Source organism: Desmodus rotundus, chromosome 7, assembly GCF_022682495.2.
Source record: "Desmodus rotundus isolate HL8 chromosome 7, HLdesRot8A.1, whole genome shotgun sequence".
Taxonomy (NCBI): Eukaryota; Metazoa; Chordata; class Mammalia; order Chiroptera; family Phyllostomidae; genus Desmodus; species Desmodus rotundus.
In genome coordinates this window covers 75,458,617-75,483,241 of record NC_071393.1, presented here as the reverse complement: position 1 = coordinate 75,483,241, position 24,625 = coordinate 75,458,617, and the positions used below count along the sequence as shown (strand labels likewise).

General features: G+C 59.6%; 3 protein-coding genes across 7 annotated transcripts in view; 1 reads left to right on the top strand and 2 right to left on the bottom strand.

The window, feature by feature from the left end:
* SPTBN5 (spectrin beta, non-erythrocytic 5) overlaps positions 1-6,205 on the top strand; it is a 46,174-nt gene extending 39,969 nt beyond the window's left edge. The window contains 13 exon segments of the mRNA XM_053928966.1: positions 253-408; positions 636-853; positions 1,031-1,220; positions 1,467-1,643; positions 1,812-1,916; positions 2,269-2,340; positions 2,342-2,411; positions 2,658-2,734; positions 3,034-3,120; positions 3,216-3,307; positions 3,446-3,531; positions 4,374-4,562; positions 5,988-6,205. Coding sequence (XP_053784941.1) covers positions 253-408; positions 636-853; positions 1,031-1,220; positions 1,467-1,643; positions 1,812-1,916; positions 2,269-2,340; positions 2,342-2,411; positions 2,658-2,734; positions 3,034-3,120; positions 3,216-3,307; positions 3,446-3,531; positions 4,374-4,562; positions 5,988-6,205 — 1,737 coding nt within the window.
* PLA2G4B (phospholipase A2 group IVB) lies at positions 4,340-17,754 on the bottom strand. 5 transcript variants are annotated; one of them, XM_045201216.2, is made up of 20 exons: positions 17,627-17,754; positions 14,946-15,018; positions 14,504-14,640; positions 14,233-14,364; positions 13,835-13,875; positions 13,602-13,644; positions 13,316-13,370; positions 12,891-13,024; positions 12,546-12,629; positions 12,228-12,265; positions 11,195-11,330; positions 10,369-10,505; positions 9,889-10,111; positions 9,651-9,768; positions 9,231-9,368; positions 8,950-9,054; positions 8,601-8,780; positions 8,117-8,283; positions 7,389-7,575; positions 4,340-7,290 (listed from the first exon to the last, which is right to left on the bottom strand). In XM_045201216.2, exons 1-20 carry the CDS (start codon positions 17,669-17,671, stop codon positions 7,079-7,081), a joined length of 2,385 nt encoding a protein of 794 aa, XP_045057151.1. In that variant the 5' UTR covers positions 17,672-17,754; the 3' UTR covers positions 4,340-7,078. The 5 variants fall into 5 exon arrangements, with proteins under 5 accessions (XP_045057151.1, XP_045057149.2, XP_045057150.1 ...); XM_045201214.2 differs by having other exon boundaries at positions 14,946-15,044; positions 17,392-17,671; XM_045201215.3 differs by lacking the exon at positions 17,627-17,754 and adding an exon at positions 17,392-17,589.
* JMJD7 (jumonji domain containing 7) lies at positions 17,627-24,488 on the bottom strand. The gene is made up of 8 exons (XM_045201220.3): positions 24,375-24,488; positions 19,775-19,928; positions 19,447-19,700; positions 19,087-19,143; positions 18,529-18,624; positions 18,220-18,296; positions 17,874-18,033; positions 17,627-17,759 (listed from the first exon to the last, which is right to left on the bottom strand). The coding sequence occupies exons 1-8, from the start codon at positions 24,436-24,438 to the stop codon at positions 17,671-17,673; spliced, it is 951 nt and encodes a 316-aa protein (XP_045057155.1). The 5' UTR covers positions 24,439-24,488; the 3' UTR covers positions 17,627-17,670.
* Between the last annotated feature and the right edge of the window lie 137 nt (positions 24,489-24,625).

Genomic DNA, 24,625 nt, shown 5'->3' with positions numbered 1-24,625 from the left:
TCCTGAGTTTTGTGCCCCAAAGAGCCCCACCCTGCAGAAGGCCCCAGAGGCCTGACCACAGCATCAGCCATGTCACATGTCCATCGAGCAGCTGTCACGTCTAGGATATTCTCTGTGCCTGGTGGTCATGAACGAGTCACCAGGCCCCACGGTCCTCCTTGTTTGCCATGAGGTGGCCCAGGAGCCCATGACTCCAGGGAGAAAGGGCCCTGGGAAAAAGCCCAGCCAAGAGCAGCACCCCCTCTCTTCCAGAACCTGGCTGCAGCCCGTGAGGTCTGTGGCTTCCAGCTGGCAGTGGCTGAGCTCCAGCGCTGGATGCAGGAGAAGACCAACCTGATGTCAGGAGACACCTGTGACCCCAGCCTGTCATCGGTACAGACCCTGCAGCAGCAGCACAGGTGCCTGGAGGTGAGGCCCAGGCCCTGTGGATTTCCTGTCTGAGCCACTCCCTGAAGGTGGTGGGTAAGGGGACCCCAGTGGTGAGAGGCAAGGACCCTCCCAGCCTGGGAACTGCTCTCCCAGGTTGTGGAGCAGAGCAGAGGTGGCCTGGGAGAGTATGGGAAGCAGAGCGGGACTCCTCAGAGGACTGGGCAGGTTGCCAGGGGGTGAGGTCTGATCCTGTGTTCTGGCGGCAGAGGGAATTGGCAGCTATGGAGAAGCAGGTGGCCCAGGTGCAGACGGAGGCCTGCCGACTGGACCTGCTGCAGCCTTCGGCTCAGGAAAGCCTGGCCCAGCAGCTGGCCGAGGTGCAGGAGGCCTGGGCCAGGCTGGCTGTGAAGGCCCAGGAGCGGGGCCGGCAGCTGCGGCAGGCTGTCCAGGGCCACACCTTCCTCGGACACTGTCGGGAACTGCTGTAGGTGACACCCGGCCCCAGCTGCCGGCTTAGCTCTTCCCCATGGGGTGGGGGGTCACCCCAGCTCTTTGGGGAACTGGACTCCACCTCCTCCTGCATGGCTCCTGCCCTGCCCTCCCCACCACCCCCAGGCTGCCCTCCAGGCCCCAACAGTAGCCTCCTCTGCCCGCCTCACAGAGCATGGGCTCAGGAGAAGCAGGCGCTCGTGTCCTCAGAGGAGTTGGCTGTGGACCTGGCAGGGGCTGAGCAGCTCCTGGAGCAGCATGAGGAGCTGGGGCGAGAGATCGAGGAGCATTGCCTTCAAGCCCAGGATGTGCAGCAGGAGGGGCGGCAGCTGGTAGAAAATGGCCACTTCATGTCCCCGGAGGTACAAGCACAGAGGTGGCCTGGCACTGAGCTGGGAGCAGAGCCTGACTCTACCCGAGGCCTCGGGACCCCTAGCAGGAGTGAAGCCAGCGGGAGTGGAAGGCCAGGCCAGGGACAGAGAGGGAGGGACCGAAGGGGAGGGTCCAGGCTTCTCAGCCTTCCCTCAACACTTCAGCTGTGCACACCAGCCCAGCCCCACCTGGGTGCTCTGCCCCACCTCTAACATGAAGTGCCCCCAACCCTCCAGGTGACAGAGTGTCTGCAGGAGCTGGAAAGGCAGCTGCAGGCACTGGGGGAGGCCTGGGCCCTGCGCCGGGGACGCTGCGAGGAGAGCTGGGGCCTACAGAGACTGCAGCAGGGGCTGGAGCAGGCTGAGGCCTGGCTGGCCTCCAGGGAGGATCTCCTGTTGGACCCCAACTGCGGGGTGAGCCAAGGCCCTGCTCCCCCGCCCACCACTCCAGCCAGCAGTTCTGGCCATGGGTAGCTCCCACTGCTCCTGCTCCCAGTGGCCACCCAGGCCGGCTGCAGAGGGCAAGGGGAAGGTTCTTGCACTGCTGGGGGCTGGGCCTCACGCTGGCTTGCTTTTCCCCAGCACTCAGTGTCCCATGTGGAGCTGCTGCTCCGTAGACACCAGGACTTAGAAAAGCTGCTGGCGTCCCATGAGGAGAAGTTTACCCAACTGCAGAGGAAGGCAGGGGTGAGCGAGGCTAGGTCGAGGGACCCCCAGGATATGGGGCCTGAGGGCTGGTGGTGGGAGCAGTCCCAGTCTCTCCCAGCCTGAGAGAGTTGGGGTCTCCCCAGGGCACTGAGCCTACATCAGACCCTTCAGGGAAACCCCATTGTTTCCCTTGCTGGCTTCAGTATGCCGTTACCCCCATATTCTCATAGGCTGGTGGCCACCGTGGACTGGGGATGAGAGGGAAGTCTCCTGGGCTGCAGGGAAATGGGCTCTGTCTGGGTGGGAGGGGTGTGGGATGGAGAGGCCGGGCACGCACACACCACCAGGGCCCTGGTACCCCGACCTGGCTCACCTTGCTCCCCTCCTCCAGATGGAACGGAAGCTCCTGCAACAGGTGAAGGTGCTAAAATGGGGAAGAGCTGGCCATGGGCTAAGCTCACCCCACCCAGCACAGGTCCCTTGGGAGCTGGTGGCTGGGTGCACAGCTGGCTGAGACAAGGGACCTGCAGCCAGGTGTCCCAGCGGGGCAGTGCACACCCTTAGCCACCACCATCTCTCTGGAGCAGGCAGCCAGGCAGCGGGGTCCCAGTGGGGCCATGGGGGTGAGGGCCACACCCAGGAGCCAGCGCAGAGGCCGGGGGCAAGGGGTAGTTGACAGTGAGGTTGGAGGAGTGGACACCTACCTGCCTTTGCACAGGGGGCATCCTCATCCCCTGGGCTGGTCCTGACACTTCCTGGGCCCCATTTTACACGTTCAAGATGTGAGGGGCCCCCCTACCATGGAGGGGTCTGCGGAGCTTAAGCAGTAGCTCCTGCCTGCAGGTAGGCAGGAGCATGCCAGGAGACTCCTTCTCTGGGCAGCTTCCATCCACAGAACCACTCGAGGGGCTCAGAGGAGCCAGGGGACCTGGCCCCATGGCACTGTGGACTTTGGGTGCGCTGCCCTGGCCCCCTTGTTCTTAGGGTGGTTTCTCCTCAGGGCCACTTCCCAGCTTTTGCGCCAACCCCGGTAGAGGGTAGGACTCCTCTTCCTCCTCTTCCGGTTTCCTTGTAAGCTGCTCCCTGCTTTCCTCTTCCGCCCAGGAAACCTCGGTCCTGGTGCAGCTGATGCGACCTCACTGCCTTCTTTCCGCAGCCCAGCTCAAGCCCCTGGGGTGGCTATAGTGCAGTCTTGGGGGGCAGCTCCCCACGCCTGTTCCAGCAGGGGAGGATGGCAGTGGATGTACTGGGAAGTGGAGGGGTGGGGGGCACAGAGGGCAAAGGCCCACCAGGAAAAGCTGATGGTTATGGTGATCCCTGCCTGTCATCTCTCCTCAGAATGTGGCTTCCACAGCCGCCCTTGACCTTGTGGGAGCCCCGTTGGAGAGGCCAAGGGACCGCCATGACAGGAAACATACTCCCTCCTCAAGGTGAGGGCGGCATGGGGAGAGAGGCGCTGCCCCGAGCTGCTGACTCAGCAGGCGGGGCCTCCCCTGGGCAGCCAAGGGGCTGGAGCCAGGGGTCCCCGTGGGAGGCAGGGAGTTTGACCCATGGCTCTCTGGGTGCAGGGTGAGCATCGGGGCGGAGACCCCCTTTGCAGCACCATCTAAGGCACAGGCTGAAAGCTGGCATGGAGCCCTGGGCAGCGTGGCAGGTAGGCCCTAGGGGAATGCTGGGGGGTGGGGCAGGGGGGCCTCTGACTCCCTGGGCTTCAAGCTGCTGGTGTTTTATTCAACCTTGAAGTTTCACATCTAGTACCTATATAACCTTCAAGGTAAATGGGACTTACTGTCTTTTTGCAAAGAATTTAAGGCCCAGAGAGAGTAAGCATCTTGCCGAAAATCACACAGCTAATTAGTAGCAGAGGTGGGGCCAGGCTTGATTCCCAGGTTGCCTCTTGGTCTCATTGGCCTCCTTTGGAGTCTGCCACTCTGACTCCCCTGAGCCCATCCAGGATCCTCGTGGGCTTTTCCAGGCTCTGTTCTGTCTGATCCCGGGCCCTTCTCCATCCTTCAAGTCCTCACGTACCCTGAACGCACCTCCCTTGGGGGCTGATGTAGACAGTGGCCAAGCCCAGCTCTGCTAATCTGAGGGGTGCCTGGAAAGCAGCCCCTTGGACCCTCAGCATGCACGGATTGCACTCAGGGCCCATCCTGAGGCTGCTGGGGCTCTACCAGGAGCCCCTCCCTGCTTCTCCCAGTCTCTGGGTTCCTGGCTCTGTACCTCACCATCTGTGTTCCCCTGGGGTCTCCCTGAGACTGCCCTCCCAGAATCCCCAAGGGATTTTGAGTTTCTTAGCCACCAACATTTGGCCTTCTAGGAGGTGGGATGCACTGGGGTACCTGCCCCAGGGGTGCCTGGCCTGCACCCTCACATGGAACAAGCTTGGTGCTCAAGGGGCCTCAGGAAGCAGGGTGTCTTAGTCGGTCTGGGCTGCCATAACGAAAATACCACAGACTGGGTAAGTTATAACCAACAGACATTTATTTCTCACAGTTCTGGAGACTGGGAAGTCCAAGATCAAGGAACCACCAGACTGGGCGTGTGGTGAGGGCCAGCCTCTGGCTGCAGGTGGTACCTTCTTACTGTGTCCTCGAGTGGTGGGAGTGGTGAAGGGGCTCTCCAGGGGCCCTCAAGACCTGATCACCACCCAAAGGCTCCTCCCCCTTTTAGTGTCACCTTGGGGTTAGGACTTCAGCATATGAATTGCTGGGCCAGGCAGGGTTGGGGAAATACTTTCAGACCACAGCCAGGAGAGAGCCTATAGCAACTCTGCCTGCAGCTGGCCGAGCATCAGGCCTGGCATGACCGATGACTGTGGTCCTTCCCTTGCTCTGCAGCCCACAGTCGAAGCCCAGAGCTCACAGCCAGACCTCTGGAGCCCCTGGCTGAGCATGCTGCTGAGGAGGTGCCCGGCACGGCCACTCCACTGAGGTAGGGCGCCAGGCGTGAGGGCGGGCGGCCTGCACCTCCGTGGCCAGCACGGACGCTGCCCTCCTAAGCAGAGGTGCTGAGACTCGGACCTACACTGCTGGTGGATGGAGTCACCCCCACATTGGAGACCCCTGAGCACCCCCAGGAAATAGAAAGCCCCAGCACCCACCCCACCTGGTGGAACCCCTGCTCACTTGCAGCAGTGACAGTAGAATCAGGGTCACGAGTCTCCCCTTCCCCACAGATTCCATGGCTGCCCCCTGCCCTCCTCTCTGGGGGAGATGCACGGGTGCATGATGGATGGCCACCCACGTCCCCTGGAGCTCCCGCAGACAGCCAGCCCTGCAGAGGACACTGCGCCAGGCTCCCACCACTGCTCCTGCTCAGGCCAGAGCTGAGGTGAGAGGCACCCAGGTCCCTCTGCCCATGCTAGACAGCTCACCTGGCTCTGTCCACCTGGGACCTGCACAGCCCTCACTCCTGTTCTCCCCTCTTCTCCTGCACCCTTGCTCCTGCCCCCACTCTGTGCCTCAGTCCTCTCCTGCTTTCCCCAGTCCAAGCACCCAGTCCCTGCTCCAAGGAGAAAGGGAGCTTACTGTCCTCAGGAGACCCGGAGTCAGGACATCGCTGAGACACCTCACAGACCCCAAGGCCCACACACAGGTTCACACACGCAGGGAAAACCCACAGTGTTAGAGACACACACACCCCACCCAGACAAATGTGCACAGAGATGCGCACACAGAGACACACGTTAACAGATACAAGAACAGGGAGACCCACAGACACGCACAGCCTGGTGCCGGAGGAGCGCCTGCAGCATAGTGGGCGGCAGCCACACCGGGGTCTCTGGGACGTACCCACTCTGATTCAGGTGATGTGCTGCTGAGTGAATGGCCTTGTCCTCCTGGACACGGGGACTTCTCAGGCTGCCCAGGCAGCCATTTCTCCTGCTCTGTGACTCTGGCCACATGCCCAGGACAGGGACTGAGAGTCGCTGGGCCAGGGCAGGCAGATGCTGGGAGAACCAATCATCTCTGTCCTGTCCCGCGCACCACGCCCACTCCTGGTATCCACACCCGCCTGGCCATGGGGAGGCGGCCAGGTGTCCCAGGAGAGTTGGCAGCCTGCGGCGCTAGGCCCCGGGTTCACTCTGCCTCTCTCTTCTCTCCACAGGCGTGGGCCCTGAAGTGAACTCTGAGGGGCCACCAAACCTCACGGCTACAAGTGAGGACACCCTCTCGGGGACCAGAACAAGACTCAGCTCCCAGGGCCCTACTGACTTCGGGAAGAGACAGTTCCTTGTTAAGAAACAGATCTCCCCCTGCCCCCCCACACCCCAGGTCAGAGGTCGGTGGGGCTATGCCTCCAGCCTCTTCCTTCAGCTCATCTGATCCCAGCTCTGGCCACCCCTACTGTGGGATGGGAAGCAGCCCCCTGATTGAGTCCCTGGCCACACCCTGAAGGTCCCTGACCAGGTGGGGACAGGGGTGCCAGCTATCACTGCCTGCAAGTCTGCTCACCTGGGCAGGGCCAGCGCTGCAACAGCAGAGACACCCCCTCACGGCTCCCCACCCCGCCCCAGGCTGACTGGCCTCCTGCCTACTTTGCCGGGAGCAGATGACCCTCATTTCAGGGGAAGCCCGTGCTGGCTCTGAGAGGTGGCTGGGAAGACACTTTGTTTTTTAAACCAGTCCTTGCCCCGGGCAACCAAGAGCCTGGAATAACATGCCCCTTCTTAGCAGCAATGACACAATCTCTCATAATGCCTCATGTCGGCACGGGCTTCTGTAATATGTAAAGCTCTCAGTGTCATTCTGTACAACTACTCAAGGTAGCAAGGGAGGGAGCGCGACCCAGGCCACGGGACAGTGCTGCTCTGGGCGTCCCTGCCTCTGTCCCTGGCTGACACAGTCCCTGGCTCTTCTCCTGGCTCAAAGGGAAGCCGTCTCCGGTCCACGTCACATCACGGGACCCAGGCTTCAGCCCCTGGTTAGAAGGCTCCACCTACCCAGAGGTGTCCATGGCAGGCTTGCTGGTGGCTTCAGAGCCACCTCTGGGTGGTGCTAGGTACACACCGTAAGGGGCCCCTAAGAGGGCTGGGAGCCCCCGGGAGGGCCATCTGCACCCCTGCAGTTCTTGGAATGCCTGGTGATGATGGTCTCTGCTCCACTACAACCAGAGCAGCCAGACAGTCTGGGAGTGAGCCTGGGAAAGTCAGGGGCGGTGGGCCAGGCGGGAGCCCCAGGCCCGGGCCTGTGTAGCCCTCACTGGGGCTTGCGCTGCCTCCGCCGCTGCACGGCCTCGCGCAAGGCCGCCAGCAGCCGCTCCCGGTTGTTGCAGACGTTGTAATGTGTCAGGTGGAGCAGCTTGTCCACATCCTCCTGGCTGTAGGTCACCTTCGAGTAGTGGTAGGGGGAGTTGGACGAAGACAGGTTCACCTCCCCAGCCTCCTTCTCCTCAGCTGTCCGGGGGACACCTAGTGGAGAGAAAGAGCAGCCGGACACACAGGGGAAGCGCACCGTGGGTAACGGGGGTGGGGTCACCTCTGGGGAGACCCAAAGGATGGAGACTCACCGGGGGCCGAGTGCCCCTGGAAGGAGTCGCTGACCAGGGGGAAGTGCAGCACAGCAGGGGCTTCAGGACAGTCGGGGTCCACGAACAGGTGGCACTCCCGAGGCTGGTGCTGCTCCTCAGGGCTGGGCGAGATGGGTGGGAACGGGATCCCCTGCTCCTGGCAGAACCGGCCCAGGAGCTGCAGTTGCTGCAGGGCAGGCAGAAGTGGCGTCAGAGGGATGCTGACCAAACGTGGCGGTCCGTGCCCACACGTGGGACGTAATGCCCAAAAGCCAACTCAGACAAGTGGGCCCGGCAGGGCCAGGCCAGCCTGGAAACCTGCTCACACCCGACAGCTCCTGCTGCAGCCCCACTGGGCTCAGCTGAGTGGGGCTGCTAACAGTGCCCAGGTTCTGCAACTGGGAGGCAGAAACCTTCGCTGGACCAGCAGGGGCCCCAGAGGTCCAGGACCAGTTGGGTGTACAGGTACAGCAAAGAGGACCCAAATATAAAGTACATTTAAACCCACTGCCAGGTTGCCTGCCACTCCGGCTCCCTGAGCAGAGCCAGCTCCCCTGGTTGTGGACTCTAGGAATTCAGTTCCCACTCACACAGTGTCACTGCCACGGCCCTAAGGGAAAGTGGGACCATCCTGGATGCCGAAGCAGACTGCCCTAGCGACACACGCCAGGATGTCAGGCCAGGCCGGGGGTATTCCCCACCACCTCCCAAGCCTGCCCGCAGCCCACCTGAAAGGCTCCATGGAGGTTGTAATCCAGCGACAGGATGAGGTCCACATCCCGTGTGGGCTGCAGGAGAGGTGGGCAGCTGGTGTTGATAAGGTAGCCGACATCCAGCAGGCAAAGGTGGGGCTCTGCAGGTGTCAGCTGGTTGGGGAGCCCGTCCAGTTTGGTGGCTGGAAAGGTTGGGGGGTCGGGGTGGAGAAGCAGCTGTCACAGGTGCTCAGGGCACCAGCCCCACAAACCTCACGCCAGCTCCATGCTGGCAGTGGAAGGAGACTCTGCCCTCTGGCCCTGTTCTTCCCAAAGCAGCACCTCCATTTCCTGAGGCCCTGAAGGTGGGCCCCAACCCCCAACAAAGGAGAGAAAAGGGGGCCTCTCCAAGCAGCCTTGGGGACAAGGGGTTACAGAGTATGGGTGTCTGGACCAGGGACCCAAGGCTCAGGCAGCCACAGGAAGACTGAAGAGCTGAGACTGGGAGAGGAGTAGACACCTTTCCAGGCAGAGAAGTGTGGGTGCTGAAAGTAGTCCTTGTGGAAATGGAGGCCACGCAGAAAGTTGTGGGTGGCCTGGGTGAGTGGCCGCCACGTCAGAAGGCTGGTGAAAAACTCGGCTATCCTGTTGGTCACCGTGGGAGGCTCTTCTGTCTTCAGAAGGGGGACCTGCTCTTTATCTGCACGGTCAAGAGAGAAGGAAGTGGGGTGTCTTTCAGGAAATGGGTACCCCTGGGCCTTTACCCCAGCCTCTGTGGACTCTCAAAGGCCTGAGAGCCACCCCACCTACCCCAAACCCAGCCCCACTGGCTGCCCCACTGCACCCTTACGAGGAGCCCAGGCACCTACCCAGGCTGGCCTGGTCCCGTGCCCAGCGGTCCCAGAACTGGCTGGGCTCGGAGGCCCAGTATGCGCTGTCCTGGAGGTTGGCTGCATACAGATTGCTCCAGATGCCTGAAGGAACATGCAGGGAAGAGAGTCCTCCACGCCGTCTCCACCTGACCCTTCCCCAAGGCCCATCCTTGACCAGGAAACATTTCCAGTTCTGACCTGGGAAGCTCAAAGCCCACCACCTCCCCAGGCCCGTTCTCCCTACCACCCCAGCTTCTGCAGCCTTCCAGCCTCCTCACCTTCCAGGAAGCAGATGCGCGACTCAGGCAGCCGCTTCATCAGGCGCCCCATGAAGAACTCCGAGCCGAAGAGCTCAGAGGGGATGAAGGCACCGTACTTGGGAAAGCCGACCTCGTAGGGGGAGAACTCACACCACTCTGTGAGGAAGTCACACGGCCTTACCATGGGGCCCAGAACCTGAGGGCCCTCGGCTCCAACACAGCCACCACAGGCTTCAGGTCAGGGCAGCCTGGTGACCCGGGGGCTCAGCCTACTGCTGGCACTCTAGGCTTGAGAGCTAAGGCTCCTGCCCTCATCCCAATGCCTGGATGACAGTCTCTGGAAAGCATGGGGCCTGTCCCAGAAGACACGGGTGTAACACCCACCTCCCCTCCCCCTGCCGACCCTGGCAGCAGAGGTCTCAGATCCAGGCTGCTCACCTCCAAATTCAAAGGTAGTCAGGTTCTTCTCCTTGGTGTTGAGGGCACAGTAGATGGGCAGAGGATTCTGACCACGACTCAGAGCTTCCCGCTGGTCTGAGAGTTTGTGGTCGTGGGGCTGGGGAGAGGGCGGTGATCTGAGCCTGAAGCCACGGCTTCTCGCTGCCTGGGGCCTTCCCCACCCCGCTGCTGGGGCCCACTCCCATCCCCGCTGCCCGGGCCACTCCCATCCGCAGACCTTGTCGTGCAGCAGCGCCTCATTGATGAGGGCCCACAGGTTGGTGAAGCAGGCCGGGTAGCCCAGCTGGGCACGCTCAGCCAGCTCCTGCCGGTACCGCTGCAGCTGGCTGGGGGCCAGCACGCCCAGCTTGCTCTTCGTCACCTGGGTCTTCAGCAGCTCAGTGGGGCCTGCCAGGTCCTTCTGAGACCACTCTGGGTCCTCATAGAGGTTGGCCAAAGCCCTGGGAGAAGCCAAAGCCAGTGGGACCATCACTCAAGGGCCCTATTGCACACCTTGGGCTCCGTTCTAGGACAACAGCCTGGCAGGTGCCTCCCAGGGGTCCCCCCGAGCACGTTTCTCCCTGGCACACACATGCTCTCAGCCCTTCCGATTTGGTCAGAGAGGCCTGTGCAGTCTGAGCGCCTTACCACCCGCACCCCCTGCCACAACCCAACCAACCACTCCCAGGTTCCTATACTCAGTCTGCTGCCAGCTCACCAGGTGGATCCTGAGGCCCCTGTGATATAGGAAACGCAATCCAAGAGGCCCAGCTCCTTCAGGGCAGCCAGCTGCCCATACAGGGAAGTCATCGCTCGGATCCCACCGCCGGTGGCCGCAATAGCTACCACTGGGATCTGAAAGACAGGGCAGGCAGGCCTCAGGGTGGGGGAAGGCTGAGGGGCCAAAGGCGAGGTAGAAGGCTCAGCTCACCCACACCTAAGGCTGCTCAAAGTCTAAACAGGTAACTTGGGATCAGCTCTAGTCAGGCCTGCAGAGGTGGGTCTAGTCAGAAGTGGCCTCTTGAGGATCAGGCTTGTCTAGGTTTAAAGACTCCAGGGAAAATGGACAAGTTCTAGGCCTCGTCTCCTCACCTCTAGCCCCTAAGTACTCTGGTGATCGCCTCTGGAAGCCACAGGGCCACCTCAAAAATCTCCCATGCAGGTACCCCTCTCCCTCTTGTGTGGAGAGGTCATCTCCCTAAGAGATGCCCAGGCTGCACCAGGCCAGCAGGCGGCCCCCACAGTGTGCATCCCACTGATCGGCCAGACCAGGCCGTCTCACAACCTGGACCAGGCCAAGGATCGAGAAACAATGAGGAGGAACGCTAGCCCAGCGGGGCGGTGTGCAAGCCCCAAGGGTCTCATGCAGTGCTCAGAATTTGACATGATCGATCTGAAAACATCGAGAGAGAGGGCAGCAAGCAGGGGCAGGCAGACAGGAGGCAGGCCCAAGCCTGGCTCGGCACCAGCTCTGGTTTGGTTAGAGAACACCCAGGTACAGCATTCAGCATGGGGCTCTGGACCCACCCAGCCCAGCCCCGGACCTCATCCTCCTGCAGGTCTCCATCGAGCTGCAGGGCCTGCTTCAGGGCCTTGGCCACCACCTGCTTCCTCCTGCTCAGGAAGGCGCGCTCCTCTGCACAGGGCCCGCAGCCCAGCCGCACAGCCAGCTCCTTCGGTCTGAGTGGGAAGAAGGGCCCATGAGGCAGCTCCCAGGTCTTGTTGAGAAAGGGAAGCTGTATCTGCCTCCCTGAAAAGCCCACTGCCATCTCTTCCCTCCTCCCCTCTCCCTACACCCCCCCACCCCCCGCCACCCGCCGCCCGGGGCCTGTGAACTGGCTGAAGTGCAACATGTGGATGACACATGGAAAGAGTAAACCCAGGCCCAGGCGGGGATGCACATGGGGAACGCAGCAAAGCGGATTCACAGAACCAGGAACACTGGCGACTAAAGAGGCTCCTCCAGGGTCCCAGGTACAGACAGGCCCCTGGGTGGGACCCAACACCACAGATCCACTGCTGCCTCTCAGCATCTCTCCCTCACCCACCCAAAAGTGACCGCTACAGGGGACGGGAACCAGTGATCCCACATCTTCGTGGTGAACAGCTAGTCTCCCAGGCATGTGGAGGGCTGGGGCCAGCAACTCCTCATCCCGTGAAGGTTAACTAAGGTCTACCCCCAACAGCCGCCACTCAAAGTGGCTCGATTTCTGTCCTCTTGGTTTCCTTGCCCTCTCTGTGCCTCAAAATACTCTGCTAAACTTCCACCTGTTTCTCCAGCCAAATGTTTATCAAGTGCCTCCCAAGTGCCAGGCACTGGGCTAGGCACACACCCACTCTGACTAAAGCAGAGATGCAAGTAAAACGTTAAAATGAGCCTTTACCTGCTAAGGCTCCCTACACATCGTGCTACACCCAGGGGGCAGACCCTTGGGCATCTAAGAGAAGACTGCAGGCGGTTGTGCTGGGAAGCCACCCCATCTGTCCCTTCACTCCTCCAGGCCGTGCAGCTGACCCCCGGCTGACCCTCGGCCGCCATCTCTGGCACTGTTCCCAGTGCCCAGCCCAGCTTCTCACCCTTCTTCTTTTCTTAGCTCCACCCTCATCAGGGGCTCCTGAAAATCACGAATGCACCAGTCACAAAAGTAGGCCACTCCATTCCTCTCATCCCAGCCTGAGCCACACCCCATGGTATCCCCACGTTCCCTTGGGCCCCCAACCATCCCCACAGGGGCCAGGCCTGACACCTGAAGACAGGGACACTCAGAGCCTAGTCCAGCACTTATCCAGGGCATGGCCCAAGGACAGAGGCTGCTACTGAAGCAGGCCAGCCCCTCAAGGCCTAGTGCCCGGCCCTGCCTGTGGATCTGGCTTTCTTCCTCTGGTGACCAGTACCTGGGACGTGGGGAAGACGAGTCTCACCACTTGGCCGGAGGGCAGGGACCTCAGGGGCACCTTCAGTTGCTCCTGGGGGGCATCCTGCAAGGGGGATGAAAGAAGAACTAAGGCCCTCTACCTTTCCTTTCCGCCAAGGACTTCACCAATTGCCCCTGGGAGTGACAGAGAAGCAGCAGGAAGGGGGACACGAGGCCAGTGTCAGCCCCACACTCCTACCAGGGTGTCTGACTCTGCCAGGGAGCTGGGGGCGCTCCAGGTGAGCAGAAGGATAGGCCAGGGGGAGTGCTGAGGGGAGGAGGGGAGGCTCCGTGGGCCCCTCATGGGAGCGCAACGGCACGCTACCTGCAGGTGAACACTCAGCTCCTGCTCCCAAGAAGCCAGGCAGTGAAAGCAGGGGGAGGAGGTGGTGCCCATGGACGCCTCCTGTGGACCCTCATAGGACCCAGGAACCACAAGCTGAACTCTGCCTTCTGACCCTGGAAACAATAACCAGAGCAGAGAGGCTGGGAATAGGATCTCGGCCCAGGGGGTCTGGGGGGGCACCTCGCCCGTCCACTGTGATGGACCTCTGCTCCAGGCCAAGGCTGGAGATGGACCGAACCCTCTACAGCCCTTCTGAGGACTAAGGGGAGAAGCCCCAGCATGGGTCTGCCCCCCAACCCCTCCTCCTGCCTGAGAGCTGAGGGCATCGAGTGCAAGGCCCCCACCAGGCTCCCCTCGAAAGGAGAAGACAAGTGCGAAGGCTGTCCCGGGGGTCAGGGACTCACTGTTCTGGTCCCTGGTCTCCTCCAGTCGGATGTGCAAGCAGGAGAGCTCCCGGGCCTGCGTCAGAAGAGAGCCCCTCAGACACGACCCCTCCCTGTGAGAGGCCCCCACCCTCCCAGCACCCTGGGTCTCAGCGTTCTGCGACCACGGCCCAAGTCCGCAAACACTTGCTCAAGGTTGTGTCCTTTTGAGGAACTGAAATCCCAGGGTCCCCCACGACCCCCACGGCAGGCCTGAAGCTTGGGGAGGACAGCAAGCAGGTGGCCTAGGGAGGGGTTCTGAACTCACCACCAGGATGCCATTGCTAACAAGCTGCTCAGCACAGTCGGTCCTGAAAAGAGCCCTCAGTGACCCTCAGTGGGAGCCCAGGTTCCCCAGTGTCACCCCCCAAGGAGGCCCAGGCATTCCTCCTCTACCGCTGGATAGCTGCCAGGGAGGGGTGTTGGCCCCGGGTGCGCTGGGCCCTGTCCTTCCCAGAAGGACGCACTCCCACCCGGGAATGTCCCATGGCCCTGACTCACAGGCTCTGCAGCCGAAATTCAACTTCCAGCTGCTGCTCACCCTGGAGAGAGAAGCAAGTTAGACAGAATGAGGAGAGAGAAAGAGGTGGGGGGAGGGAGAGAGGGAGGGGTGGGGAAGAGAGAGCGAGGGGGCAGATTCCAACCCAGATGCCAGCTGGGGCTGCTGGGCTCCAGGTGAGGAGCCACTGTCTGTGGACAGGCTGCTCTGACCACCTCCTCTGGGCTGCCCCAAGAGAGCAGCCCTTGGCTTAGGTGTCCAAAAGAGAGCTGGGAATGGGACTGCTTCTCAAGGGACTGCAGCTACTGGTTGGCAGAGGCCTCTGGGATGCCTGGGAAGCCTTGCAAGCATCTCCCTTCCCCAGGGCGGAGGCCCTCCCTTGCCCTGGGCACAGCCTTGCCTGAGGGTTCCGGGGGAAGATTTCGCGGCGGAACTCCCCAGCCCGCAAAGTCCCCACGTCGAACAGCACCGACAGCACAGGGTCATCGCTGGTCAGAAGGTCCTGGTCGGAGACTTGCAGCTGCAGGACATTCTGGAAGGGGAACAGAGGGAGGGGCTGCAGGGAGGAGGGGTAGAATAGGAAGGTGACTGGGGCAGGGGATGAAGGGCTGGGAGGGGACAGGGGCAGTGGACAGGGGCAGCGAGAAGGGCCGGGCTGACGCCAGGCCCACCTTGAGCTGGCTGTGAATTCGGAAGCGGAAGCTCTGATTCCAGACAGGGTTTCTGCTGTTCCTAACTGTACGTGTCTGCAGCCTATGGCTGCAGGCCGTGGGCAGCCACAGAGTCACATAGTAGTCAGACGGGGTCACTGTGGAAAGGAAGAACGAGCACCTGGTGAAGGACAGCCAAGGGCCCTTCCCAGCCCGGCCACCCAAAGCCCACGTCTTTCCGTCGCAGGCAGCCCACCCTAGAGACCCAAGGAATGGAGCCGGGTCAGGAGGCAGGGAGAGCAGGGGCAGAGCCTTCTCTGTGACTTTCCGCCCTGACCCTCCTCTCGGCACCCTCTCCAGGAGGCCCCTGCACACCCAGCCCTACTCACACCTCTTCCCCCTGCCCCGGCCCCACCCTGAATGCACTGTCATAACTGTTGCCCACCCTGGGCCCAGCACTCACCTAGGTCCTTGGAGGGCAGGCCACGGGCCTGCAGGACACGAACAGTGAGCAGGCAGGTCCCGGGCACCTTTGCCTGCAGAGGAGAAAGGGCTGGGTGTGCTGTGGGCAGAGAGACCCAAAGGAGATAAGGGCCTAAGGGGAAGCTAAGGAGACCCCCTCAAAGCTTAATCCTGAACCACAAGGCCCAGGCCTGCCCAGCCACAGCCCTGAAGGGAACGGAGGCTGTGGCCCCTGCTGATGATGCCTATCACACTTACACACTGCTGGGGGCCGGCTCTGGGCCAGTCTTTTTGCACAGTAATTCATTTACGCACACAAACACCCCACGTGTGGGGACCACCTATGACCAACCCCACAAGGAAACCGAGGCGGGAAAAGTAAGTGGTCCCAAGGTTCAGGGCCAGGATTGGACCAGGTGGCTCCAGACTTGTGCTCTCAATCCCCACACTTACCTGCTTCCAGGTGCTGGTATAATCTCCTTTCACCCACATCCCCAGCTCACCCTTAATAAGCAGCCTTGAGGCTGGTCTTGGGCAGTGTGGGCCCAGGGAAGAGGTACATCAGGGCCCCAGCCTGGCCTCAGGCCCCCGGCTGAGCTGCTCCCCACCTCCAGACTCCCCACCCTTGGCCAGGGGGCAGTTCTGGGAATGGGCTGTCTACCAAGGAAGAGACAGCAATTGCCAGGTCACACCACCCACAGATCGTCACATCCTTCACGTCCTACCAGGTCAGGCTGACAATGGTCCTCAGGCAGATCCATCCAAAACCATAACCCTGGATCTTAGGATGTGAACGCTGGCAGGTTGCCAAGGCAGGGAAAACCTGTGCCAACCAGTCCTTCATTTTGGCTTTCAGCCCCACCTCAGGAAGGGCCCTGATGGAGTCCAGAGAAGAGCCAAGGAAGCTCATCGATCTGTGTCAGCCCTGGGGCCCCCACCCCAAGCAGCTGAGTCAGAAGGAGCAGTGGAGCAGCCACTTCCTTCTGGGGCCCGGCACAGCAGCTGGGGGCCTGAGGCACCAGGGCCCAGGTCCACGGCGCCAGTGAGCTCTGCTCAGAGCCTATCCCAAGGGCAGGAGGAACCCAGGATGGCTCTTCATCCCAAGACCCTGCCTCTTCCCTGACTTCTGCGCACCACACTGGTCCAAGAAGCCCACAGCTCTGCTAAGAAACAGCATTAACCAGGCCCCAGGAAGGCCAGGGGTTAGAGTGCAGGCCCAGTTCTCCACCCGTCTTACCAGAGCCATGAGGCTGAGAGTCCTCTGGAGCAAGGAATGACAGGCGGTGGCCAGAAAGTTGAGGACTGTCAGCTGTGTAATCCAGCACCAGGGATATCCCAGCTGACTCCAAGCTCCTCCCTGGTCCCTCCCAGCCGCCTCTGCTCCACCCAAGCCCCACACTCATTCCTGGACCATCCAACTGTCCAGGAAATGAGACATCTTAAACCTGTATGAAGCCACTGACCTCCCTGTGGTGGTGGCTCAACACGCCGAAAATCCATTCTCTCCAGCCATCACCACCTGTGCCCACCCATCCAACCCTGCTTTCCCTCTTCACCTAGTGGAGGGCCTCAGGAGAGCTCACCGTCAGAGGCAGAGCAGAAAGAAAGAGGAAGGTGGGGCTGGAGGGACCATTTCGGTCTGGAAAGCAGTGGGTGGGCCCAGGACAATAAACGGAAGAGGAAGAGCCATGTCCCCCATGGCAGGGCTCTTCCCAACCTCCCGGTGCCGGTGCCGGTGCCGGTATGGCAGGAATACCCAGTCTTGACTGAAATGGTTGGTCAATCTGAGAGGAGTGCCCTGGGCCCCATGATGACCTGGCAGGGGTGTGGCTCGTTCTATGAAACAGCCCTTCAAAGCCGGCTGTCTCCATCCTCGGAGCCGGGTGCTGGGCAATTGCAGATGCAACCCATGGGCTGGCACTCGGGAAACGGGGCTCTTTCGTCTCCAGGGCCAAGCAGCGGTGCGGAGAGGGGCAGAGGCTTCTGCTCCCTCCTACCTGTGCTTGTTATAGGAGGAACAGGGGTGACTCTCAAGGCACCAGACCCCACCAGCTGCCCCAGAGCTGGAGGGAAGGAGAAAAAAGCTAGCAAGAGCTTTGTAGGCCCCAAACCAATGAGGCCTGCACCAAAGCATGGCGACGAGACTGAGGTCGGCCTCCTTGCTGCAACAGGCACGTGGGTTGTTGTGAACAGAGGAGGCCTGGCGCCAGAGGGCTGCTCAGGCCAGGCCTGGGCCCAGCCCTCACCCCCTATCAGAGTCACCCTGAGAGTTTTACCTGGACCTTCCAGCCCTCGCCAGGCCACACACAGCAATTTCAAGAAGGGTATCGGCACGCATGAACACAGCTATCTTTTTATTGAACTGTCCTCTGTTGCGGCCCCACGCCGCCCGTACAGACACTATCTCCACGCCTCACAACACCCTGTGAGACAGGAACAGTCGTTACCTGTTTTACAGACAGGACAGCAATGCTCCGAGGCATGAGCACACCCCAGGTCATGGAGGTCAGAGGCCGTGCTGCTGTCTCCCCTGTGTGAGCCCACACCCACACCTGCTGGTGCCTCCTGGCCCTCCAGACCGCCCCCGGAGATCCGGCAGAGCTGATCGCAAGCCGAGCCGGGCCAGGAGCCAGCACACTCCAAGTTGCCTCTAGAGTTCACCTGGCCCAAGAGGGAAATGACCTTTTCCGTGAGTTGTCCTTGGCAACAGTATTCACCAGGCTCCATCAGTCAAGGCCTGAGGCCTTAGTGAGGGAGTCAAGCAGCTGGAAGTAACTGTACTTGAGGTCATACTCCATGTCGTACCAGAAATTCACTGCAGGGAGAACGAGACGTGAGCAGGAGGGCCCCCCTACTAACCTGCAGCCTTCCTCACCCGTCCGCCAGATGCCCTGCTGGTCCTGCCACCAGGTGACGGGCAGCGCCTCACCAGCAATGCAGGCGTGGGACTGCTGGACATGGTGGAACCACAGGGCCGGCAGGTAGAGCATCTCACCAGCCCGCACCGTGCAGCACAGGGCCTGGGCCTGACTGTAACTGGGGTATCGAGCCAGATCTGGGGCCAACGGGTCCAGTGGGATCCAGGGCACCTGCAGACACAGTGGATACAGGGGACAGGCCTTAAGCCCCAGGCCCTCCAACTCCATCTCTTCCAAAGGTAAACACCTCGGGCTCTGCCCTGCTCAGCACCGGGAGGCCCCAGCTCTTCTGGGCCTGCTCCTCAGAGCCCAGGCTCCTACCCTTCCCTCCCTGGGTCCCAGGAACAAGACAATCACCTTCTCCATGGCCTCCTCATCCACCATCTTAAAGGAGCCCTCTTCAGTCAGGTGGTAGGTTGCTGGTGTGTATATCTCTGAAACCAGAGGGAGAAAGGTGTGGGACCCCTCAAGCGGCCTGCAGCTTGCCAGCCACCATTTACTTATTACTTGTGCACTGGGGCAAGAAGGTCAGCATCCCTAGTGCAGTGAAAACATGGTGTCCACAACTCAGGCCTAGGGCACGAGCCTGCCCAGGGCCCTCGCTGCACTCCCTCTACCTTGGGCTGCCTGCTGCCCAGAGCCCCTCCCTGCAGGCTGAGTCCCTACCATAGGGGATGAAGGGCCGGTCACTGGGTGGATGCAGCAGGAAGTGTTTCTCCCCCGAGAGCACGCAGTAGAGGTTCTCATAGTGGTCCTTATGCACTGCCAACACAAAGAAGGCCCCATGGGCAGGGCGCAGGAGGGGCGATCATGCTGGGGCCCTGCACCCCGGGACAGCTTATGGTGTGAGAGAAGAGCACACCATGTCAGAGTAGGTTTGAGGGGAAACTTGGCAGGGTTCTGGCATTTCTGATCTCTGCCCTCTGGGGACTTGACACTTGCCAGGCCCTGGGCTCGTCTCCACCAAGAGGGAAATTCTAGCCAACAGGGCTCTCCTGAGTTTGCCCCCCAGCCTAGCTGGCCTTTGGGAAGCTTTCTAGGGACCTAGAAGAAACAGTGCCCTCCACCCCCCATGCCAAGGGTGCCGTCCCCACCTGAGCTATCGGGGAGGCCCTCTCTTGGGTCCGAGCCCAGAACCCCAGAAGGAATCTTAGAGGAAAGTCAGTCTAACTTTCGGCCAGGCCCATCCTTCCACACTCAGTCTCCTCCCCACCTGATACTTACAAGATGTCACGGCAGCTGCCTCTCCCAGCCAGAAGTTCACAGCATCAGGCATCTTTCCTGCAGATCAGAGGAAAGAGGGTGAGTTAGGAGAGGGTGTCCCAAAGGCCAGGCTGGGAATAACCACCTTACAGTGATGTCGGGCCAGAACCTGGGTGGGGAGCAGAGGGGTTGCAGGAAGGGAACAGGGAGGGAGGGCAGAGGTGGGCCACTGGTGAGGGGCAGCAATCTTTAGTAGTTCATTGACGGAAAGCCGAGGCCTGAGAGTTTAGTGCATAACACCTAACCCTGCGGGGCTGAGAGTGTGGGCAAGTCACCACTGACGGGAGAGAGCAAGCAGGGCCCCCACCTCCACTCACTCACCCAGCGCCTCGGAGGCCCAGGGCACGTGGGGCTCCAGATCAGGCAGCAGCTGGGGCAGCTCCATGGGCAAGTTGGAGCATTGCTTCTGCACATAGAGGACTCCTGGGTGCTGGGCTCGGCCCTCCAGCACATCGAGCACACAGCTCAGAGGCAGGCGGCGCTCGGCAGGCATCACAAAACGGTCCCCTCGCACGGCGTCTGCATAGCCATCTGGGGTCACGGCCACACTCACCTCTGTGGAGCCCACTGTGGCTCTGGAAGAATGGACAGTCGGCTTCTGCCCAGATACCACAAAGCACCGCCCACATCCCGCTGGGGTAGCCCCAACCTGAGATAGGGGAGTGACCACTTCTGGAGGGCCGGCCAGTGCTGCAGGGCATTGCGGATGATGCAGGGCCTGTTGGGACAGACCCAGTCCCGGTAGAAGTGAAGTGGAGTTGGGGGCTTGTCCAGGTAGGGCACAGCAAAAGGCACGCTGAGCTCTGAGAGAAAGAGGAGAGCGGGGGGCAGGGGAGAGATGAAGCCAACAGCACACAGTCGCTGCCCCACTGTCTGCATAAGAGATGCCCGCCCCCCGCCCGGGCAGGTCACACTGCATCCCTAGGCAATGCCCACTGGTGACCATAGGGTCCCAGACAAGCAGGAAATTTAAGGGAGAAAGGGTGACATACCCACAAGCACACCACTATGGGCCACAGAAGCCGACAGGGCCAGGGACTGCTGCTCAGTCCATAACCCAAACCCTCCATGGGACCATGACCAACCCTCAGCTGTCCCACTCTGGAGTGGCTGACCTCCCAGCATCCATTAGGAAAGGCAGCCACTGGGTGGTACTGGGAGCTCCGGAAGGAGCAGAGCTGGGGCCCCAAGGTTACAGGCTGGCGCAGGTGGGCTGAGGCTCTGGAAAGCACTCTCAAACAGTGGTATTTACTGAGCACCTAGAATGTGCTCAGTACTTGGCCTGGCCAATGCAGAGGTATCAAGGGATGACCCAATCATCATTGCAGGAAGCTTATAACCAAACTGGGGAGACAGACCAACTCATAAAACCACAGGAGGAAAATCAGGGCTACAGCATCACCATCCTCGGGCACCAGGCTGCCAAGAGCCCCCGGGCGGGGGGTGCAGTGTGCTGCCTGCGAGGAAGCCTACAGCGGCCCCGTGCCACCTTAACAAACCTCTCTTCTTCTGACTTTTCCCTCTCCCTCACTCCCATCAGTCCTATTGATTCTACCTCTTGTGTCTCTCAAACTACCCCTCCTTTCCTCTGCTTTATCCACATTCACCTGCCTCCTTTGAGTCCTCAAATGTCACTTCAGTAAGACTGCTCCCCCCCACCCACCTGGCTACCTGCTTAAAAACTATAACCTCCCCATAACCCTACACCCCTTCCTTTACTTTCCTCTGTCCCTGTCACTTATCATCACCTAACACACTACAGATTTCACTGATCCAAACTGTTTATTGATCTCTTGGTAAGCTCCACGAGGGCAGGGATGCTTGTCCTGTTCACTGGTACATCCTTGGGACCTAGAATAATACTGAGCACACAGTAGGCACTCAGTAAACATCTGCTTAGTGGTTGAATTCAAGTCTCCAACATCTCCAGGTTGAATGGTTGCTGCAGTGAACTACCTGGTTTCTTTGGCTTAATTATGCTCCCTCTCAAAGCATCCCTTACCCTGGGCCCCATCATCTTCCTAAAATACAATCTCATCTGGTCACACCCCAAGCAAAAAACATCCTTTGATGACTTACCACTGCTCCTTACACCATACTGTCTGCCTCGGCATGCACTCAGGCCCAACCTACTCTTCCGGTCTGGTTTCCTCCTCGGGTGCCTGCACGTTACCACACACTACTCAGGCAGACGAAACTCTGTTCCTACCGCCCATTCAGACTGGAATGCCTTTCTCCTGGCTTTTACAAAGGGCACAGGGCTTTGCTTTGTTATTTTTATCCTTGAGGTCTAGCCTGAATGTCTAGCCCCAATGGGCAGTTACTGTGTCCTGCTCCAAGCAGCCACTGCATTCATGTTCGCCTCCGAGGTCACACTCCATCTCTCACAGCCGTGTCCCTCCAGTCGTCTGCCTCACAATCAGTCAGAAAGTGAACGTCATCAGATCGAAGATTGGAACGGAGTGGGAAGGCAGACCCTGGTGGGCCCGGGAAAACTGAAAAGGAAAGAGCTGGCGTGTGTGCCTGCTTCACTGGCGAGAGGGTAAGATGGACCCTGCCAGGCGGATGAGGGAGGGAAGAAGCTGGCAGAGGGCCTTCCCGGCCATGCCAGCCCATCCAGGCAGTCACCCTGGGGGGAGCGGGGATGTGGGGCTCAGTGAATCTCCCTACGATCCCCACTAGGATTTTTAAAATACACCACAACTGTTTTTTAACCCTTTGTACTTTCTGCAGCTACTTCAGTTTTACTTTCTCACCATTCAATAGTTTTCCTATAGAGAATGGCTACTGTTTTCTCCTGGGGCTTCAAAGTGAGGAATCCAAACAATTCCTTTGGCCCAACAACTCTTCTGCTAGAAATTTAGCCAACAAACATACTCACACCTGTGCACAAAGACTCCATTCCACGCACACTGGCCTCTTCACTGCTCCTTGAACCACCAGGCACACTCCCACCGCGGGACATTTGCCCGTCTGTGCCCTTCACCCTAATGCTCTTCTCCCACGTGTCCGCACCGCTCACTCCCTCCCCCTTTCCAGCCTGTGCACGAATGTCACCTGATCAAGGAGGCCTACCCTGACCATATCATTTAAATTTGTAACCTAAAGGACTCATGGACACGGACAACACTGTGGTGGTTGCTGGGGGAGAGGGGTATAAGGGGACTAAATGGTAATGGGAAAAAAAAAGATTAAATCAGCTTTCATTTTTCAACTCAAAAGAGGCAAAGGTGCAACTTTCTTCAGTCGTCCCGAATCCGGGTTCATCCGACACCAGTCGCCTCCACCTTGCTGCCAAAGTTCCCGCAACGAGATCAAAGTCATACACCGGAGGTGCACTGGCGGGGAAGGCGGTGCCACATCTGCCCTGACCCCCCAGATCAGCCAGCCGGGCCTATCTCCAAAAAAGGTTGGTGATGACATCACCAAAGGAACCGGTGACTGGAAGGGTCTGAGGATCACAGGGAAACTGACCGCTCAGAACAGACAGGCCCAGATGGAGGTGGTGCCTTCTGCCTCCACCCCGATCATCAAAGCCCTCACAGAACCACCACAAGACAGAAAGAAGAAAAAAAACAAAACATTAAGCACAGTGGAACTATCACTTTTGGTGAGATTGTCAACATTGCCCCAACCGATGCAGCACCGATGTTTAGCCAGAGAACTCTCTGGAACCATTAAAGAGATCTGGGGACGGCCCACTCTGGGCTGCAATGTCGATGGCCGCCATCCTCACGACATCATAGATGACATCAGCAGTGGTGCAGTGGGGTGCCCGGCTAGTTAAGAACTACAAATGAAAATATTTCAATTAAAGGTCATTTGACAACCCCCCCAAAAAAGATTAAATCAAAAATAAAAATCAATGTGTAGCCTGCTCTCCACCCCCACACCCCAAGGCCCATCATCTCTGTTTTTCCCCATAGCAGTTACCTCGTAACCCTCCCTTCTACCGTGTAATTTACTCACTGAGTGTGTCTACGGCTCACTGTTTGTCTCCCCACTCAGAACTGCAAGCTCTGTGAGGGCAGAGACTGGGTTTGCTCAGTGATGCCTCCTAAACCCACTGAACAGAGCCTGGCCCACTTAAGTGCTTAAGTACAGCCATGGGTTACACGTAACAATGTTTTGGTCAACGACAGGCCATAAATACAATGGTGGCCCCATAAGGTTTGTGGTGACGCTGGCAGTCACATATAAGTATGTACAGCACATACAATTACAGTAGTAGACTATACTATCTAGTTTGTGTAAAACATTCTATGATGTTTGCACAACAAAGTTATCTTCACATGTGGCACATGGTTGTATTTGTTAAATGAATACTCGAAGTTTTTGTTGCAGCCCTACTGAAAACAATAGATTGGGAATGACCTAAATGCCTAACAACAGCGGGCTGATTAAGTAAATTACAGCACTAGTGCCCACGCGTGGAAGAGACCGCAGCGCAGGAATACGGAATGATCTCCGAGATACATAGCGCAGACAAGTGTGTTTAGTAGGCTATCGTTTGTATAAAAAGGGAGGTAATATGTATGTAGATATGAACAGTATTTTTAGAAGAATGCAAACTGGAGTCGGGAATGGGAAGAAAGCTTGCTTTACGCTATAAAACTGTTGTTTTTTAAACCATGTGCCCAGGTTCTATTTACTGGTGAGAAATGACTTTTGAAAAAGAGAGAGAAGGGAGGGAGGGAGGGAAAGAGGGGGGCGAAAAATAAAAACCTAGCAGCGGGGAGACAAGGATCACTTTTACAGCTGCCCCCAACTCCCTCCAAGCTCTGCGTGGCCCCCAGCTTGCAGAAGTCTGTTCTTAAATAGAGTTCCAGCAGGAATTCAGAGAGAGAGAGAATCCGACCAACTGAAAGACTTCACGACAGGAAAGGGTGGGAAGGAAACAACACACCCCCGATTACTCAGTGCGGGGCTGGCTGTGGGAAACAAGACAGCGCCCAAATACTCGGTCACCCCGGGAAGCCACGAGGGCATACAAACATGCGAGGAAGGGTGCTGAAGTCCTCCCCCGTGGGCTTGGAGAAGGAGGTTTGACAGAGGAGTGATGGGGAGGGGGCCTCAACCCTTCTTGCGCACGAGAAGCGCGCTCCTCGAGGGGACGGCCTTGTGTCTGCGTCCAGGAAGCACCAGTGCCACACGATTCCGGAATCCGGTCCCCGGGCCCACGGCCCCTCCCGCATCCTGAGATTGATTCGCACCCAGCGCCAGGACGCCACCGCCTGAGCAAACCTCACCTCTTACCGCCGCCGGGAATTCTCGTAACTCCTTCCGCACAGCGTCCAAAGCCGCCTCCGCCATGACGATGCCCCCGAGGCCCCGCCCTCCTCCCCCCCCTCCCCCGCGTACGACCGCACTCTCGCCTAGACCCCAAGCCTTCCCCCCCCACCCCAGGCTCACCGCGGGGGGGGGGGGGGGGGGTCTGGCCCCCAGCACCTACCCCCGGCCCCCGGCTCAGTCCTGCCCCCTCCGCGGAAGTCCGCAGCCT

Coding starts and splice junctions, on each gene's coding strand:
- PLA2G4B (XM_045201214.2), bottom strand. CDS start 17,671: ATGGAGCCTGGTGAATACTGTTGCCAAGGACAACTCACGGAAAAGGTC. Junction 10,112..10,368: donor GGGGCCTCAGGATCCACCTG/GTGAGCTGGCAG, acceptor GGCTTCTCCCAG/GGCTTTGGCCAACCTCTATG. Junction 9,769..9,888: donor AGGCGCTGCTGCACGACAAG/GTCTGCGGATGG, acceptor CCCTCTCCCCAG/CCCCACGACCACAAACTCTC.
- JMJD7 (XM_045201220.3), bottom strand. CDS start 24,438: ATGGCGGAGGCGGCTTTGGACGCTGTGCGGAAGGAGTTACGAGAATTC. Junction 18,297..18,528: donor CCGGCCCTTCATCCCCTATG/GTAGGGACTCAG, acceptor CTCTGGTTTCAG/AGATATACACACCAGCAACC. Junction 18,034..18,219: donor ATGAGGAGGCCATGGAGAAG/GTGATTGTCTTG, acceptor CTGTGTCTGCAG/GTGCCCTGGATCCCACTGGA.